Raw genomic sequence first — 17,944 nt, forward strand, 5'->3', positions numbered from 1 at the left:
TTTATTATATTTTTTATTTGTCTACGAGTTTTAAGGATTGTGTGTGTGCTTTCAGGAAAAAGGATCACTTGCTGGTGGTGCTTATACAAGTAAGGCCTCTTCGAGGTCTGATCTCAGTCCTGTCTTTGGTAAGTTTTTAATACTTTTATTTTATTATTTATTTTAATTACGCGGGAATTTTTAAATCCTCTAGTTAGCAGACAATTGACAATTGACAATTGAATTATTTTTTTCAATGATTAAATTTAAAAAAAAGAAAACTAAAAAAATGCACATGTTGGAAATTTAAAAAGCTATAAGTGCAATTTTTTCCAATATTTTTTTTTTTTAGAATTTATCGTTTAAAAAAAAATTCAAAAATTATTAGACGTCGGCTAACTTCAGTCTCATAAAATTAACAGACAATTAAGAGATGGATTATTTTTTTTAATGATTAAATTTAAAAAATAGAAATCTAAAAAAATGCACATGTAGAGAATTTAAAAAACTATAAGTGCATTTTTTTTTAATATTTTTTTTTATATTTTATCATTAAAAAAACAATTCAAAAATTATTAGACGTCGGCTAACTTCAGTCTTATGAAATGATTCTGAAGTTAGTAGACAATCAACAGTTTTTGGGTTTTGATTAAGCAAAAAAAGAAAACTAAAAAAATGCACATATAGGAAATTTAAAAAGCTATAAGTGCAATTTTTTCAAATATTTTTTTTTTATAATTTAATGTTAAAAAAAAATCAAAAAATTATTAAGCGTCGGGAAATATCAATTTCATCAAAATTTTATGCGAAAATAATAAAAAAAATTATTTTAAAAAATTGAACTTGTAGTTGATTAAATTTCCTACATGTTCATATTTTTATTTTATTTGTTATCTATAATTGACTTGCTGAAAAAAAATCCAAAAATTGTTATCCGGTGTCTACTAACTTTAGGATCATGGAATTTGAAATAATTTAAACTACTACAATTATTTAATGACGCGTTTAATTATTTAGTTTAATGTAAACGGGTGATATTAATTGAATACTTATGATTATTATCATTATTTTGCGGTATTTAAATTAAGATTTTGGTTAAATTTCTATTAGTTTTGCTGTAACTGACAAATTATCTTTACATTTGTTGTCACACATGCTGCCAAAATACTCAGTAGCTCTTAAGATTTATGCATTCAGACACGCAAGTTTACTTGCAAGTGAACCAACCTCGAAATTACTTGCATTTTAAATTAATCTACGTTGGTAATTTACGTTCTAAATTATATTTCATTATTTATTTATAAAAAAATTCATTTTTTCCTGTCTGATTATTTTTTTAAAAGTAATTTTACAGTTTTTATTTCGCGCGGTTTTCAAAATTTTTAAATTTGCCGCTGTTTAAATGAAATTATTTAATCCTTACATAAATAATAATAAATATAATAATTTTTTGATTTTTTTTCAAAACAAATTATGAAAAAAAAAAAAAATATTAAAAAAAATTGCACTTATAGTTTTTTAAATTTTCTACATGTGCATTTTTTTATTTTTTATTTTTTTGTAATTTATTTGCCGAAAAAAAAAATAATAAATTGTCTGTTAACTTCATGAGACTGAAGTTAGCCGTCTAATAATTTTTGGAACTTTTTATTGACGATAAATTATAAAAAAAAAAATATTTAAAAAAATTGCACCTATAGTTCATGAAATTTTCTACATGTGCATTTTTTTATATTTTTTTTTTTTGTAATTTATTTGCTGAAAAAAAAAATCCTAAAATAATAAATTGTCTGTGCGAATAATAATTTTATTGATAAATAATAATAACCATCAATATCTCAAATAAATATAATAAGTTGAATAACGCGTTGTTAAATATGTATATAAACATATATATATATACATATGTATGTGACTGTACTTAGTAAAGTAAAAGACACATACAAGTTTAAAAGGAGGAGTAGAATAAGCAGCAGCTAGCGGGCACTCAAGTGGTTAATAATCCGGTGATTGGAATGGCCGAGTAGTGACGGTGGTCTAAAGTTCTTCGCCGAAACGAGACATTTGAAACTTCTATAACAACCGTATACATTCATTACTTTTTTATTTTATTTCTCAGTATTTTTTGTTTACACAAAAAAAATTATTTTTTTTTACCAGTAATGTAACTAAAATCCTGGACAAATAAATTCAGCCTTTTATTTTTTCAATTATGATTTAAATAAAAAAAGTATATGCACATATATGTGTAGAATGAAAAAAAAAATGATGATAGATTGGAGGATAAATAAATAAAAAAGTAATGGATAATTTTGGGTTTACTGTAAATATACAAATTTAAACGTATGAGGGCCGTCTGGATCCGGTGATGTAGAGTCTGGCTAACAACGAGGCCCAATGATATCTCGTTGTGCGAAGTAATTGACGAGTTCGCGTGTAGGCGGCCGTTTATGTTAGATCGCCTGGAGCTTTGAGCTAACGCTCGCTCTGCATTTTCTACAGTATGGTAAATGTTAAATGAAGGGGTGGGGTGGGGGAAGGAGGAACAGTAGTATTATAAGATGGGATGCTGTAAAAAGAAGCTGACTTTGGGGAGTATTCGTAAAATAAAAAATAATAAGACCAAGTAGACGGTGGAGAGAAAACAAGAGGCGAATGCTGCATCACCATGAACTTGCTACGAATACCTTTCTGAACCCTGGTACATAACAACCGATGCACTCCTCTTTCTTTCTCACAAACCTTAACGCCTATCCTGTCTCGCTCAATCGTTCTCCAAAATATTTTATTGCTTGTTTCACTTCTTCTTCGTCTTTCTTTCTCATCGCTTACCGGGTGTGCCCAATTTTTCCTGCTGCGAACTGTCAAAATTACAAAATTTGCTGGCGAAAAAAATCCTGCTCTATTCTGAGACATTCTTGAGCTTTAAAAAAAAAAAAAATCAAATATTGGCCGTGTAGTTTTCGAGATATCGCGCCTCCGTACGTGCACGGAAAAAAATGATGCTCATAATTTTAATAGTTTGTAGTTTATTTTCGACTTAAAATTAGTATATTCGATACTAATATCAAACAAGGATCATTATATATATTACAAAATGGCTATTATTTATATTAAAATTTGATACACATACAAGAGCTAAATTTTTTATTTCGTATATTAAAATTAATATGAAAAAGAATCGATAAATTGCTATCGACAGTTATTACTATTCAAATAAACAGAAAAATTTAAAAAATGAGGAACCGAAAAATTAGTAAACGTACATATTAATATATAAAGATCTAGTATACGAATTTTTCATTTTATTATTTACCACTTATTCGATTTATGTATATTGTAAATTAATTTATAATGATGAATATATGATATTTTAAGCTAATAATTGATCAGTGACATCGAATTTATAAAATAAAAGTTTGTAACTTTTGGAATTTTCGGCTGGAAAAATCAGTATCAAGATAGCAATTCTTAATTTGACCAATTATTACTTTTTAATAGATTTTGCCATAAATTAATTAGCTTTCACTAATAAGTCACGTATTATACCTAAAAGTAATAATATTTCCTTACTTTTTTTTATTGAGATGGAAATGCCATGGACTTGTTGGGTAGACTTCAAACATGGGCTGGTAGATTTTATTTTTATTTCCTCGGTGTCAAAACTTTAAAAATTATTTTCTTAGTGATGAATCGTCAGGAAAAGGCCGACATTTAAAAGTTTAAATGGAAAAAATGTAAAGATATGGAAGGATGTTGAAGTGGATAGATGGTCAGAGTGTATTGGTGGTCCAGAGACACCCGGTATACGTTGGCAACACAACAAGGGGCTTGAGGAGACTAGGGAGGCTGTAGTCTGTAGCTCTACCTGCTCGCTAACGAGCCTACCTGCTGGTGCAGTGGTCCAGAGAGTAGCGCATGTAAGAGAGAAATCTACACTACAAGTCCCTTGTCCTTTTACTCAACTCAACTCCCTATTCTTATTCTCATTCCTATCGCTGATGTGAGTTTCTCGAGGAGGATTTTTAGTTACAGTCTACTCAAGACCAATCTCGCACTTCAGCTGGAGACTAGCCCTTGTGGAGTTGCACCTCCTTTTATAAACAAAATTTATACGTAAAAAAATTTTTCCAAGAACTACCGGTCCTACTTTACGTCAGTGAATGAATGATACAAAAATGGATTTTTTTTTTGTGGGAACAGAAGATGGATTATCTTTTTTTCCCTTAAAATTCACCTGATATTTTTCGCTCCACGCTTCAATGGTTTTTTTTTTTATTTATTTTGGATACTCAAATTTTTAAAATAAATTTTCGGTCCGTGTTTTTTTTTAATTATATACCAGACTAATGAATGTAACGAAAAAAAAAAAAATTATTATAAAATAGAGTTATATCAGAAAATGGTGAATGGTTGACAGGAAATCAGGTTCCTGACCCATGGCAACACGTGCTCAACACGTGGGGTCATTTAATTCACATCGTCACGCAATGTTACGACTCAAAAAATATATACCAAATAAATTAAACCGTTTATTCTTATTGTATTAATAAAAAAACACACTTAAATATATGGCGCGAAATCTTTAAAAATTAAAAATTAAAAATTTTGAATTTTTTTTTTAAATTGTTTATTTAACCAACATCTTGGAACGGGTGAAGAAAAGTGGACACTGTGGGTAGTCATTGTAAAGATAATTTAATTCTCTACAAGTTTGGTCTGAATAAAAAACACCGCAGGTCAAAAGTTTAAAAGATACAGCTATTTAAAGCTTTTAAAAAATTGCTTATTGCTAAACGAGCACAAAGTATTCAGGCCGTAACTTTTCAACGACGGATAATAAAATTTAAAAAAGAAACAAAAATTGCGGGAAATTTAATTTCTTTTTCAGTGAAAATTTTACGATGCAAGCAGTCTAATTATTTTTGGATTATTTTTAAATCGGTAAATTATAAAAAAAAAAATATTTTAAAAAATTGCACCTGTAGTTTTTGTAATTTTCTACATGTATTTTTAATTTATTATTTTTTTTTTTTTAATTGTCAGGATCATAAAAATTTTCATTAAACTCAAGTCTGCAGGCTTCGGACTTTAATTATTTTTAAAAAATTAATTTTTAAAAATTTTTACACATGCAATAAAAAGTGACAGTAAATCTTGTAACATCTGTTGTCAGTAGATTTTGTCTAAAAAAAATTGGTGGCAAAAAACGTCAAGCCCCATTAGGTTTCCGCGTGATTCACATCCGTTTAAAAAATTATTCACATCAATAACTTATTTTTTTTTTTTTTTAATGGGGTAAAAAAAATGTAAATTACATACATACAAAATAACTTTTACATACTGAATGATTACTTGGAAAATTTATTACCGCATACATTTATTTTAATGCAAAGTTATTATTAAAAAATTTTGGGGTATGTTAAATAATGAAAAAAAAAAAAGTTAAATGAAAAATATGATAAAAGTATCATTATCATGTTTAAAAAAAATTTATTGGTACTACGGATAAGAAGAAGAAGAATAAGAAGAGTTACCGATTGAGGGGCGTTGATAATTACAATCGAGTATATACTACTAGCATATATATATATATACATATATATATGTGGTACAAGAAAGGGAGGATGATTATGATTATAAAAGGATATATTATGGTTAGGTAGAGAAGAAGATGACTCGAGTGAAAAGGATAAATGCGTACAGTATGTGTGTTAAGAGGAAACAAAAATAAAAATAATAATGATAAGCAATAAAAAAATTTTAAAGGGAGAGAGAGAGAGAATGAGGGTAAAAATGAATGGAGACGAAGAAATATATATAGAGGGAATTAAGGTTTGAAGAAACTGGAATAAAAGAAGAAGAAGAAGAAAAAGAAGTGGAATAAGAATAAGAAGGGAATGGCAGCAGCAACTGCGGTATCGGTCGAGGTTAGCAATCTGTGTAGTGTTTTACGACAACTATAAATATGGCCATAAAGCTCTTTGTTTAGAGCACAAGTCCGGCATTTTTAGTCTCTCACACTTTTTGTTTAGTCTTGAATATTATTTTTTCGTGGGTTTTAGACGTGCGCTAATTTTCTACTCCAAAAATTATGTAAAAATTTAATAAGCTGACAAAGCGCGGGCTCAGTCAGTTTTTTAAAATATTTTTTTGAATGTCAGTAATTGATTATATTTTGTGTATAGTAAACACTACTACGTATGCAGAAAAAAAAGATTTCTTGGCAAGAATAATTTATTTATTATGAAATAATAACAAATTTTTTTAAGACTGGAGAAAATTTCTTATGTCGAAAAAATATTTTCTCGCCTCTATAGCGAAAAGTTTCTTGGAGCAATTAAACATTTTGTTGGGGTGAGTCAACACTTCTTACTCCGAGAAATTACTTTTTTCTGTGTATTTTAACGGTTTATTGTTGAGACATTTAGCCGCCGATTTTTTGAATTTTCCCGCGTAAATTTAAACCGGAATTTTATGCGGCTTAAAAATTATTGTTTCTACTTGAAGTCAAAATTGATAAATTTTTTTAGTCTTCAGTAAAAAAAAAAAAAAAAAAACGTTATCTTAATTTGTTTTGGAGACAACTAAACCGCAAGATTAAAAAATACTTTGAATGGATATTTGAACATTTAAATCCATGTTTTCGTTCTTTAAAAAAATTTTCAAAACTCAGGCCCCTTAGAACACCTATAAATATGAATAATCTAAAAAAAAAATCTTAAAATTCGACTAGACGTTTAGAATTTAAAGAACAAGTCATCAATTGCTATCTTCGAAATCTTAAAAACGAACATGAGTCCGCGTTAAAAATATTTTCCACTAAAATTATATGTTTTTATATATTTATTTTCCGTCCTTTTACGGTGAATTGCTTGGATTATAAATTTTTTTGTTCGTTTAAAGAAAAGAGGATTAAATATATGAGAATATCCGAGATGTTTATGGAAAAGGAAGCGGACAAATAAAAAAATAATGAAAGAAACGATTGGATACATACATAATAAATATACATACAAGAAGACTTGAGTTAACTAGGACTAAATAAGGTAGCTCCACCCGGTCTCAGTAAATAATTGTATCTTGTAAAAGAAGCGGGACTAGGTAACTGAGGATTTATATGGGCGTAACCGACGGGACTCGACACTTGCTCTCATAGTCGTGTGCAGTCTACACATATGATCTCTGGTCGGCTCTCCGCTCTTTGTACTGCTAAGAAATATAAACACTCGAGTGTAGGTGCACTTTAAATCCATGTGCGTCTATATGACAATCTCCTGATTCGAAAAAATCGACTATTTTTTTTTTTTAAATTGTTTTCGGAGTTTAGAATTTTATTACTCACCAGGAAATCAGTGTATCAAAAAAACCAATAGACATATTTGTTGGAAATTGAACGCTCTACAAAAAAGGTCTCTTATCATTTTTTGATAACTATAATTTTTCAAAAGTTACTCTAAGTCAAAGTTGGATTTACAGTAAATTTTAGTATTACTTGACTTTTCCGGCGAAACTATCAGACTTATCGTAAAATGTTGTAGGGCCTTTTTTGTAGATAATTCAATTTCCTTGCAAATTATCTCTCTTCAAGTTTCCAAAATTTTTTGAAGTTCTTCGGCTATTTACGTTTAGAGTAAATAAAATCGAATAGAATACGATTTTTTGGAACGAATTAACATTTGAATGCGAATAAATACAGGGCTTTCAGGAATTCAGAAAATTTTGTAGAAAATAAGTTGTAGGAAATGAAATGATCTACAAAAAAGGTCCTATAACATTTTAAGATAAGTCTAATAGTTTCGCCGGAAAAGTCAAATGATACTAAAATTTACTATGAATCCAACTTTGACCTCGAATAACTTTTAAAACACCGATTTGCTGTTATTTAAATGGGGAATCTACAATTGCGATGAAACAGTTGTTAATATTAATATTAAGAGCTCAAACTTTAACAGTATTTTTTAGAATCAATCTAAAATATAAACTTTTATATCTTATAAATTCCATACTTAGTAATTAGATGGAGCTGAAACTAGCGGCCGTAATAAGTAGCGGCCACGCAAAAAATTGCTGTCCGCTACTTATTACGGCCACTAGATTCAGCTTCATAGTAATTAGAAAACTAAACAAAAAGATCTAGAGATCAGTTTATAGTGCCATTGATCATGAATGGAAAAATCACCCTCGCAAATCCACTGGTCATGTTCGCAAACATATCGTGTATCTCAATCATTGTGATCAATCTCCATAAAACGGTTACAAAGCTTGTAAAGTAACCAAGTTGATAAAAAAAGAAGAGAAAAGAAAATAGTAAATTATTTAAAATCGATAGCTCGAGGCAGCAGTCATCAGATTGGGCTCTTTATCGTCCTGTTATCCTTGCGATAAACTCACACACCCGTCTCACCGGATTGTCCACGGGTGTCAAACTTCTCGCCTCGCGGTCTTCTGAACACGGTCTTGCGCCTGCCTGAGTTAAAATCTCTCCTTTTCCCTGTTCCTCGGTGCGGAGCCTGGACTGTCTTAAAGAAGGACTGAAGAAGGACCGGTTAGTGTCCTGTGTTGTGGTTGTCTTGTATAGCTACGTTGGTCGAGAAAGAATGCAGTATTGCGGTATGACGAGGATAAATATGAGAAAGGAGTGGGCGAAGGTACTTCCAACAGTGGGTTACACCCTTTATTGCTATGCATCCTTTATTTATTTTATTTTTAAACTCTTCTGCTACTTCTGTCTTTATTTATCTTTATATACATAAGCTATCTTTCTTTATTCTTCATCTTGCTCCCACTCTTTTTCTTCGACTGTTAGTCTCTTGGTTGCCTACAGTACACTAGTAGGCCCCTGCTGTATCCCGGGTATCCCCGAGGCCACGAACTCAAACTCCGACACCTCGTGGCCTTGCGGCGTTGCCGTTTCGGATTTCGCGTTGCTGCCGTCAAGTTCGGGGACGTTTTTTATTTTTATATTTTATCGTATTCTTTATATACATACATATATATATATATATATATATATATATATATATATATATATATATATATATATATACACTTCGTAATATACTTCTTTTTACTTTAATTCGTAGTCTCCGTTTTCAATTTTTTTTTTGTACTTGGGATGGATTTTTAAATAAATTTTTTAAAAATTGCAAAAAAATATTTTCATATCTATAAATAAAAAAATAACAGTCAAAAAATTTTTCAATGCACCCTTTCAAACAAAATTCTAAAAATTAAAAGTTAAATTTAAAAATTCCCACCTTTGAGGCCGGGTTAATTTTAAAATTAAGAGCTGAAAATTTACAGGAATTTTCTTTTAATTATTTTGAAGACTTGGAAGTGGGATGATAAAAATTCAAAATTTGTATCATTTTTGTTACTTCAATTCGTCGTCTCAATTTTCAAAATTTTTTTTGTACCTGGAATAAATTTTTGAATAAATTCAACAACCAGTGAATAGACCCTAAGACGTACGCTTCCACGTGTACTCTGCATACTTTTGAAAAAAAAAATTCAAATTATTTTTCTTATTTTCAACTCGGTTTTTTTTTTTTTAAATTTTTTCTTACTAATGAAAGTCAAAATAATAAAAAAATTCAATTAAATATTTTTAAATTTATAAAACGGATGTATGCAGTTTCGGGCACTGCTTCCGGTTTTAAAAGTGAGACTAAAATATGTAAAAAAAGGTCGTTGGACCGAAAATATCGTCTACACGTGTGCAAACTTGAAGCTTTTGCTACGATAAATTCTTCGGTTCGTTTATTTCTCGGAAATCATTGTGAGCGCAATTTTAAACAGTCCTTTGAATTTAATTATTTAACTTTTCCTCAAGTCCGTACAACATTTTAACACATTTTCCTAATGTTAAATTAATAACTTTGATTAATTAGCGAGACATTGAAATGTTTGAATAACGAATTTTATTTGCCGCAAGTTTTCCGTTTATTAACATGACGTTAGCGCGATCCTTTCTCGTATTTCCTATGTCATACTTGTATTATTATCACACTGTAACTTATCTTTTATTTAACATTTATTGTACATATCTCCTTGAAAATAAAAAAAAGCTAAAATAAAAATAAGTAAACCTCAAGTATTTTATCTTATACTTAAAGTTTATCTCAGACTTATTTATTTACTTTTTTTTATTCTCTTGTATTTTATTTTATAATTTTAACCCCTAGACATGACGTGCCTTGAAACCACGACAAATCGCTCGTAAAATTCACTTTTAGTATACTTAAGAGAACCAAGTACGTTGACCAGAACGAATGAGCACGTTTCGTTGAAAATCTCGACGTGTAGTTGCGTTAAGACCGAGAGAGAAAGAGAAATTCGTGCCTCAGTCCTCTATTTTTTTCTCTTTATTTATTTTATTTTTTCATTATTGTTACATTTACTCTACTCCAGACCTGCAGGTATTGTAGAGCAATGAAAAAGAAAAAAAATAAAAAAATATCAGTGATTGGTTTAAAAGAGAGATCAGAACCTTGAGATGGTTTCGAACCGCCTATTGTCCGCGTAGTCTCGTTACTACGGACGCAACCGACTCTTGGTGTGTACAAGCAGGCACGTACTCTATTTTTTCGAGCAACTGTACAATTATTACTTGCAATGTTCTGCAATTAACTGTCAGTTATTAGCTACACATTAAATTGGGGCCTTATAGACTCGATGTACGTATGAATAAAAAAAAACTAGGCTTGTCAAGAATTCATTCCATCACCTATTGACCTTTTCGGTTATTTTTATTCCTCATATAAATACAAACGTGTCAACGTTACAAAGGAAAGATAGATATTATTATGAATTGTAAATTGTCGTATAATGAATATTTAAATTCGTTCGAGTTATTTGTTGGACACTTAAAAATATGTTCCGCCACTGGTACGCATGTACGATTGTGACTAAACATAAAAATAATAATAAATGTTTTTTGACAAATCGCCAAAGGGATTTAACAGCCTTAAGAGTACAAAGAATACGATGAAAACATTCGTAGTTTTTGGTAGAAAACATAGTTTACCGTCGATTTCTCGGTAAATCTTTGGCTTTAAAAATTCAAGTATGAAAAATAGCGTGACTGAAGGTAGTTACACTTGTTGCTTGGTGAACAAAGGGATTTTTTGGAAGAGGAAAGGAAGGTTACACAAAACATTAAAAACACGACTCACTAAAGTACACACTAAAAATTCCAATCGGCCATTCGTACGTCCGTTATACTTTTCCTGTGGATTTTCTCAAGAAAAAAGTAAGTTAAGACTGGATAGGATGAAGGTGAATAAGAGATGGAGAATTGCATTGAGATAAAAAAGACCCCCCGTATCGAAACCCATGAGACCGGATACAAGTATGTATTTTCTATTGACACACCGAAGACTGCGCAAAAACCCTACGATCCAAAGAGGACCATCTATGTCATCGTTTCTTTTCTATTACTATACTAATGAATATATGTGTACATATATACATCTATATTTGTATGTATGTATTTTCAGGGTTAGATTTGTGTCTGAAATCTGTGCGGTCCTCCGCTCCCGCGGGGCTACACTAATCCCTGACCTTTTTCCTTTTTTCGTCTTCATCTGGTTTTTCTCTTGGGAAAAACGGAAAAATGTTGAAAAAACCACTGACTCATTCTCTCCTTCTCACTTTACAACTCAACACACTCGTTCATAGTTTTTTAGTTTCACTTTTTTTTCCTGTCTACTTTTTCATCTTACTCATGCTTTGAACAGTTTCGACAAATTGACCGTTCAAATGTTATTTCAAACATGTGTGTTATGTCAAATTAGTATAACGGATTCTATAAATTACTTTTTTCTTCTTCAACAAATTTTCACCATTTACTTGTCGTGTAATTTTACCCCGACTAATAGCCAGGAATTAATAAATACAAAAATTTATAATTTCTGACATCTTGAGTCTTCACAAAATATCTTAAATCCTTCTTCAACAAAACTGATATTAAAATACCATAAAAATACCTAATAGAGTATAATTAAATTTGAAAATGACAATTTTCCCGCTCAATTCGTTTAGTTTAAAAATATCCGCCAGGCGGCAATAATTTCTCGCATGCAAACTGAGAGTTAAATTGAATAAAATAATTTGCCTCGAAGTCACACTAAAATAAACAAACTAAATTGAGAGTAAAAAAAATAGACAAAGGGGAACATGGAACGTAAAATTTGAGAACCACCGGGCGTTTTGTGATGTCGGCAGGTCGGTAGGCCAGGTTATATAGTTGATGGACCAGAGCTAATCTAAAAATCGCCGGAACTTCACAATTATAGTAATTTACCAGCCGACAACAAGCTATATACATAAGGTTGCCTTACGATGGTATTAACACACTCTTATTACCTTTTTTACTTTTATTTTCTTATTATTATAATATATTATTTCTTCTATTGTATTATTTTTTATCATTATTATTAGTTTTATTTATTTATTTATTTATTCATTCATCTATTCATTCATTCATTCATTCAAAGTAACCTATTCTTTTCAACTCCCGAGCAATTGTCGAAAAGTTTTATCCCAACACTATATAATTAAACAATAAAGAAAGATAAATATAATGACGGGTGAACTAGTTGACTTATTAACCTAAAGTTTAAATAGTAAACAAACAAAGTTTAATATCCTAAGAGAGAGTGAAAGTTTGAAACTTAAAGTTTGACAGACTTGTGTGTTTCTTGGACTACTCGACAACCGAAAGGACAAGTATAAGTATAATATACGTCATACATTTACTAAACATAGACAGTAGGAATAGAAGTGACGGTTCAAGACGCGTCTGATAATGGGTGGGGGGATGATACGGGTCTGCAAAGGGTGTAGATATACGATGACTTACTATATATGATAACTGTCTGTTACATACTCCCATAATACACATATATATACATACATATATATTGGTAATAAACTATGTGCGAGAGGTTGTAAGGCGTGTGGCGCACATGTGCAAGATAACCGCGCGAGCGTCGTTTAGATGCGCGCGCTTCATCCCTTCTCGACTATACCCGACTCTATATATATATGTATGTATATATTTCTTCTGCTGTACATATATGTATATATATTATCCATATATCTATATATATTTGTGTGTGAATGTATGGGTTTGTATTTTAACAGGCGCGCCGGCGTCGTCGTCCATTTTGGCTGATAGGCAGTCCGATAATATTGGAGATTATATTATTTGGCCCTCTTATATTTTTCATACGATACTCAATGTATACATCTATTAATAAATAACAATGATGATATGACTATGATAAATAATCCCGTGCTTGTAAATACTAAGCAGCTAGGGTCTATTTTAAAAATACCAACTGCAGCTCTTTGGGTGATAGAAAAATTTTTAATTGTTCTTGAAGATGATTGAAATGAACGTTTATGTCAACACGCGCTTTGGTGTGCGTATTAATAGACGGTACATATGATTACTAAAATGATTTAATCGTCCTTTGTTATATAAATTGCTGCTGTTTAATGTGCCGTCATTCAACATTTTCTTTGACACTTTTACGAGACTCTATTAACTTTTTGTTGTATTCTAATGGTAGCTGTTAATAGAAACTTACTATATAAATTTCACTTGTCTAAACATTAATGAACATTTTTTTTTTAATTCTTTTCAGGCAAAGTGGATCCAACGCCGCACACCTCGTCATTCAACATGGGTTATCTCGTGTCACCATATCCCTATCCAAATGGTGCCGGTGGACCTATTCCAGTATCTATGGTAAGTTCACTTTATTTATTTTTCTTGTAAGATAATGATTTGGCGGTGTTAAATCAGCGTCAAGTCGAAATAATACCAGTGTAAACTGTGTCCGCTCAGAGTATTAACTTTGGAAAGCTTATAAAACGCAAAAAATTTTCACTACTACGTTGTTTTGTTTCATTAATACCAATTCTTTTAGTTGAATTAACTATAAAGTTATAGTGCAATAAAGCTTTAACTAAAAAATTTTAGTTTTAGCAATTAACTCGATAATTAGAATGACTATTTATTATTAACTATGAATCAACACTTACGATTGAAACAATTTTTTAGTTACTTGAGCTAACGAAAAAGTTGTTGTAATTACTTAAAATTTATTTAATTGTAACTACATTTCAGTAGTTGCGATAGAAAATTTTAATGACTATCAAATTTTAGTAGTACCAATCACTTTTATTATGTTTCAGCAATTAATGAATAGTTAATATTACTATCGAAAATAGTATAAGGAATTAATTTTAAATAGTTGAAGCTTTTTAGTTAATATGACTATCAACTTTTCTCTGAGTGTATGATCAGGTCCAAGGGATTTTCAGAAGAGTAGTGTTTATATTCTATGAACATATTTTGTTTAGCAATTTAGTTTGGAGAGGCTACATTTTTGACAGAGTTATAAGCGACATCCCGAGCTATCATGCCATAGCTTATTACTCATATATATTTATATTTATAAATGATCGGCTACGCGTGTTAAAATTGATAAAATTCAAAGTCAAAGATCATATGGAATGGGAAAAGTAAACAAAAACAACAGAAACAAAATAAAAAAAAAGATGTGTTTACTGAACGCGACAGTGTTGATAGGGTCCCGCGAAGTGATAAAATCAAGAGGTCTCTTGCACTAGCAGCGTGATCAATGAAATTTTCCGGTGGATTCGCGTGCCTGCGTCGCGATGGGTGGGACTGAGAGGGCAGACTGACAAAGAGCGTGTGCATGTGTAAGCTTTAAATAACGTAACGTGCGTATAGAAGAGCGCGCTATATACCCACTTGGTGATAGTCAGATACTCACCACACGAACACTCGTTCGCGCTTGGCACGAAAATTGATTCGCGTGTGCGCGCACGAGGTGGTCATAGCGCGGGTTTGAAAAGGCAGGTAATTTAACTGCGGTGAAGCATATACTGGGCTAAATACTCACTAAAATTACCTCGATTTTAACGTTTAAGAGAGCGTGATAATAATTAAATAACAAATTGGTCATTTTTTGTCTCGAAAATTTGTCTAGTTATTTTTTGCCAGTTCCCAAGCGCTTCTTTACCAACCAGAAGAAGAAGAAGAAGAAGAAGAATATAAAGTTATGGTGGTCACGACACCAAAGTCCGCTTTTTTTATTTATTTATTCTTTATCTCTTCCATTCCATTTCTTATTCTCTTGTCTTGAATTTACCTACTCCATACCCGAGGCACTCATCTTCTACCGTGTCATTATGTCGTTATTTCCGACAACGAGCGTGTCTCATCGAGAACCTACCTACGCTTCTTCTTCTTCTTCTTCTTCATCATTTTCTTCTTTTTCTTCTTATGGGCACTCATATGTGTTGAGGTGTCTCGTACCAAAAATCATTTTTTAGCATCTCATATTTTTTATTCTCATCTCATCTAATCTAAATTATTATTCCATGTTAGTTTTTTTACTTATTCTTCATCATTATTTTTAATACCAATCGAGATTCGGTAATTAACAAAAAATTGTCCCACGATCAGCTAAATAGAAGCGTTGAAATTTAAAACCTCATTTTTTTAAAAAAAATAATAATAACAATAACACTGAGGCTTGGTTTTAATTCAAAACAATACAATAATGGGCACGGCAACATCGTGAACGTATGAAGCAGTATATTTATAATACCGCGAATCGCCAGATCCTCGTGGCGGCGCAGTGATCGCTGCTCATGTAATGCTTAAAACGTCTGTCTCTTTGTCTCCAATACATCCACGCATACTTATACCGTGTATGTGTAAAGTTGTGTTACTGCGCAACGGAAGAGATGGCATTGTCCCCATTGTAAACCACTACCGAGACTACTATACATGTTCGCACACATGAGCATGTGCAGGGGTCCAAGCCGTGCAATCTTTAGATCTAAGATTCCTCTCTCCACACATGCATACACATCCATAAATACATATACATATATACATATATACATATAAATAAATGTATGTGATTCCATTTGGCATTTCCTCACTTAAATACCGCTAATTGTTCACCAATGACCACGATATTTTTATTTAAAACGCGTGGGAGAGTCTGTCAGCAGTGTTTCAAGGCCTTTAAAACCTCCGGCTTATGCACACCCACGTAGGTCGTTAACACGTCAGGTTTCTAGTTTACCCACCACCAGAATAAATATCAAAAATTAACCGACAATATTTTACATTTTTTTATTGCACCGAAAAATTTGAGCGGCTGCGTAATGGCTGGGGAATTTGTATTTTCTTTTGTGAAACCAAAGCTTGACCACAAGATTTTCCGGTCTGGTCTTCCATAAATTTTCTTTTGCCCACCAAAGATGTCCGTTCGAGATATGATTTAATCTTTAAGCTTCTCGGTGTATTATTTATCGTCGTCGTAAATATTATTTATGTTTTATTGAAAATACGTAAACATGAGGATTAAATAAAGGGGTAGTCATTGATATAAGTAGCCGACAGCCGTCTACGGTTGTCATGATCCACGTTTTTATTAACTGGGATTGCTACCAAGTCCTACACATGGAATCTCGTTTACCCGTCTCATTATGTGGATGTACGTACTGAGTGTACGTCTGCACAAGATGCCCAAGACTACTGAGACTCAAGACGTGTCTCGCGTGATAGCACTCTCTGCAATCTTGAGATACACAGCTGGTGCCCACTGACAATTTAACACTTACGTGTCTATTTATTAACATTCACACAATTTTATATAGAAAATTATATATATACTGCACACCTCGAAAAAGCCTGCCTCAAGAAAATTTTAGTTTTCAATTCATAATTGACATCATTTTTTTCTGTTTAGTGATCTACTGTCGCCAAACTTAAAAGCCGAGTTTTGGTCAACTCAATAAACTAATTTATTTTTTTACTTTATGACTATATTTACATTTTTCTTGACTTCGACGTGATAAAATAGTAGAGCGCAGGTAAAAAGAACAGAGCCTGTAGTTTTGAGTTGAGTATTATGTGAAAAGTGTTTGGAATTACTTGAAACCGCCAACATTTTTTAGTAACACCCTCCCCCCTGTTGAGAAGCCTTTTAAAGGTATGGTCCTGTGGATAAGGACCTTATTCTATCTTCTAGGGGATAAATGAGCTAGAATAAACGTTGAAGGCCCGTGAAAATTTTAAAGAATGCCCAGAACTAACTGGCGACTACAAACTTGGTCATGAATAGTCGAGCAACGAAAATAAAATAAAAAATGGCTGAAAAAGAGACAAGTATGCTTAGCCTAGTATGCTCCAAACGGGTCTCAATCTTGTTTCTTATTTTATTTTTTGCTCCATCTCTCTCGTCCTCGTGTGTCTCGACGCATAACTCAACTTTTCGAGTCTCGTTAAAGTGTTTTTGAGAAGAGGGAGGGTTACATCCAATATAATACGTATGGATACACGATAATGTATGCGCGGATGCGGTCTCTCCACGCACCTTTTTCGCCTTAATTTGAAATGCCTCGTTAGATTATTATTTTTTATGTTATTAAACATTTTTGTTCACTCGAAATTATCGCGCGGTTATTTTTTCGGCGATAAGAAATTATTTTAAGTGTTTTTTTTTAGATTTATTTTTATTATTATTATTATTATTTTTTTTTTTGAATGTAATGGTGAAGGTGTCCATTTATGTGTAGCTTAACTGATCAAAATAGCTCAGGTATTCCAAGCCTGTTCGAGCATCACGAGATGGAAGGAAAATAATAATAAATAAAAATAAACGAGTGATTTTTTTTGTTGAGGTGTAGGTAAAAAAAAAAAAAAAAAAAAAAAAAAATCAGCATTTTAACACAAGTGACACGAGAAATTTTCAGTCAAGGGACCAGCGTGGGAGTAAATTAGCATTTTAAAAAATTTTATTTATAAAAAATAAAGAATTGACTACGACTAGAACATTTTTATTGTCACGTGTACACCTGTACAATAAAATTAAAAAATTTCAAAGCGTGTATTCATCTCTGGGTA

The 17,944-nt window shown here is 31.5% G+C and overlaps 1 protein-coding gene across 3 annotated transcripts in view; it reads left to right on the forward strand.

Moving 5' to 3' along the window:
* LOC103575344 (protein pangolin, isoforms A/H/I/S) overlaps nucleotides 1-17,944 on the forward strand; it is a 103,583-nt gene that overhangs the window by 1,263 nt on the left and 84,376 nt on the right. For all 3 annotated transcript variants that reach the window (XM_014445166.2, XM_008555084.3, XM_053742088.1), the window contains exons 2-3: nucleotides 56-128; nucleotides 13,635-13,738. In XM_014445166.2, the coding sequence (XP_014300652.2) occupies nucleotides 56-128; nucleotides 13,635-13,738 (177 nt within the window). The remainder of the gene's footprint in view (nucleotides 1-55; nucleotides 129-13,634; nucleotides 13,739-17,944) is intronic.

This window comes from Microplitis demolitor, chromosome 9 (genome assembly GCF_026212275.2).
Source record: "Microplitis demolitor isolate Queensland-Clemson2020A chromosome 9, iyMicDemo2.1a, whole genome shotgun sequence".
Taxonomy (NCBI): Eukaryota; Metazoa; Arthropoda; class Insecta; order Hymenoptera; family Braconidae; genus Microplitis; species Microplitis demolitor.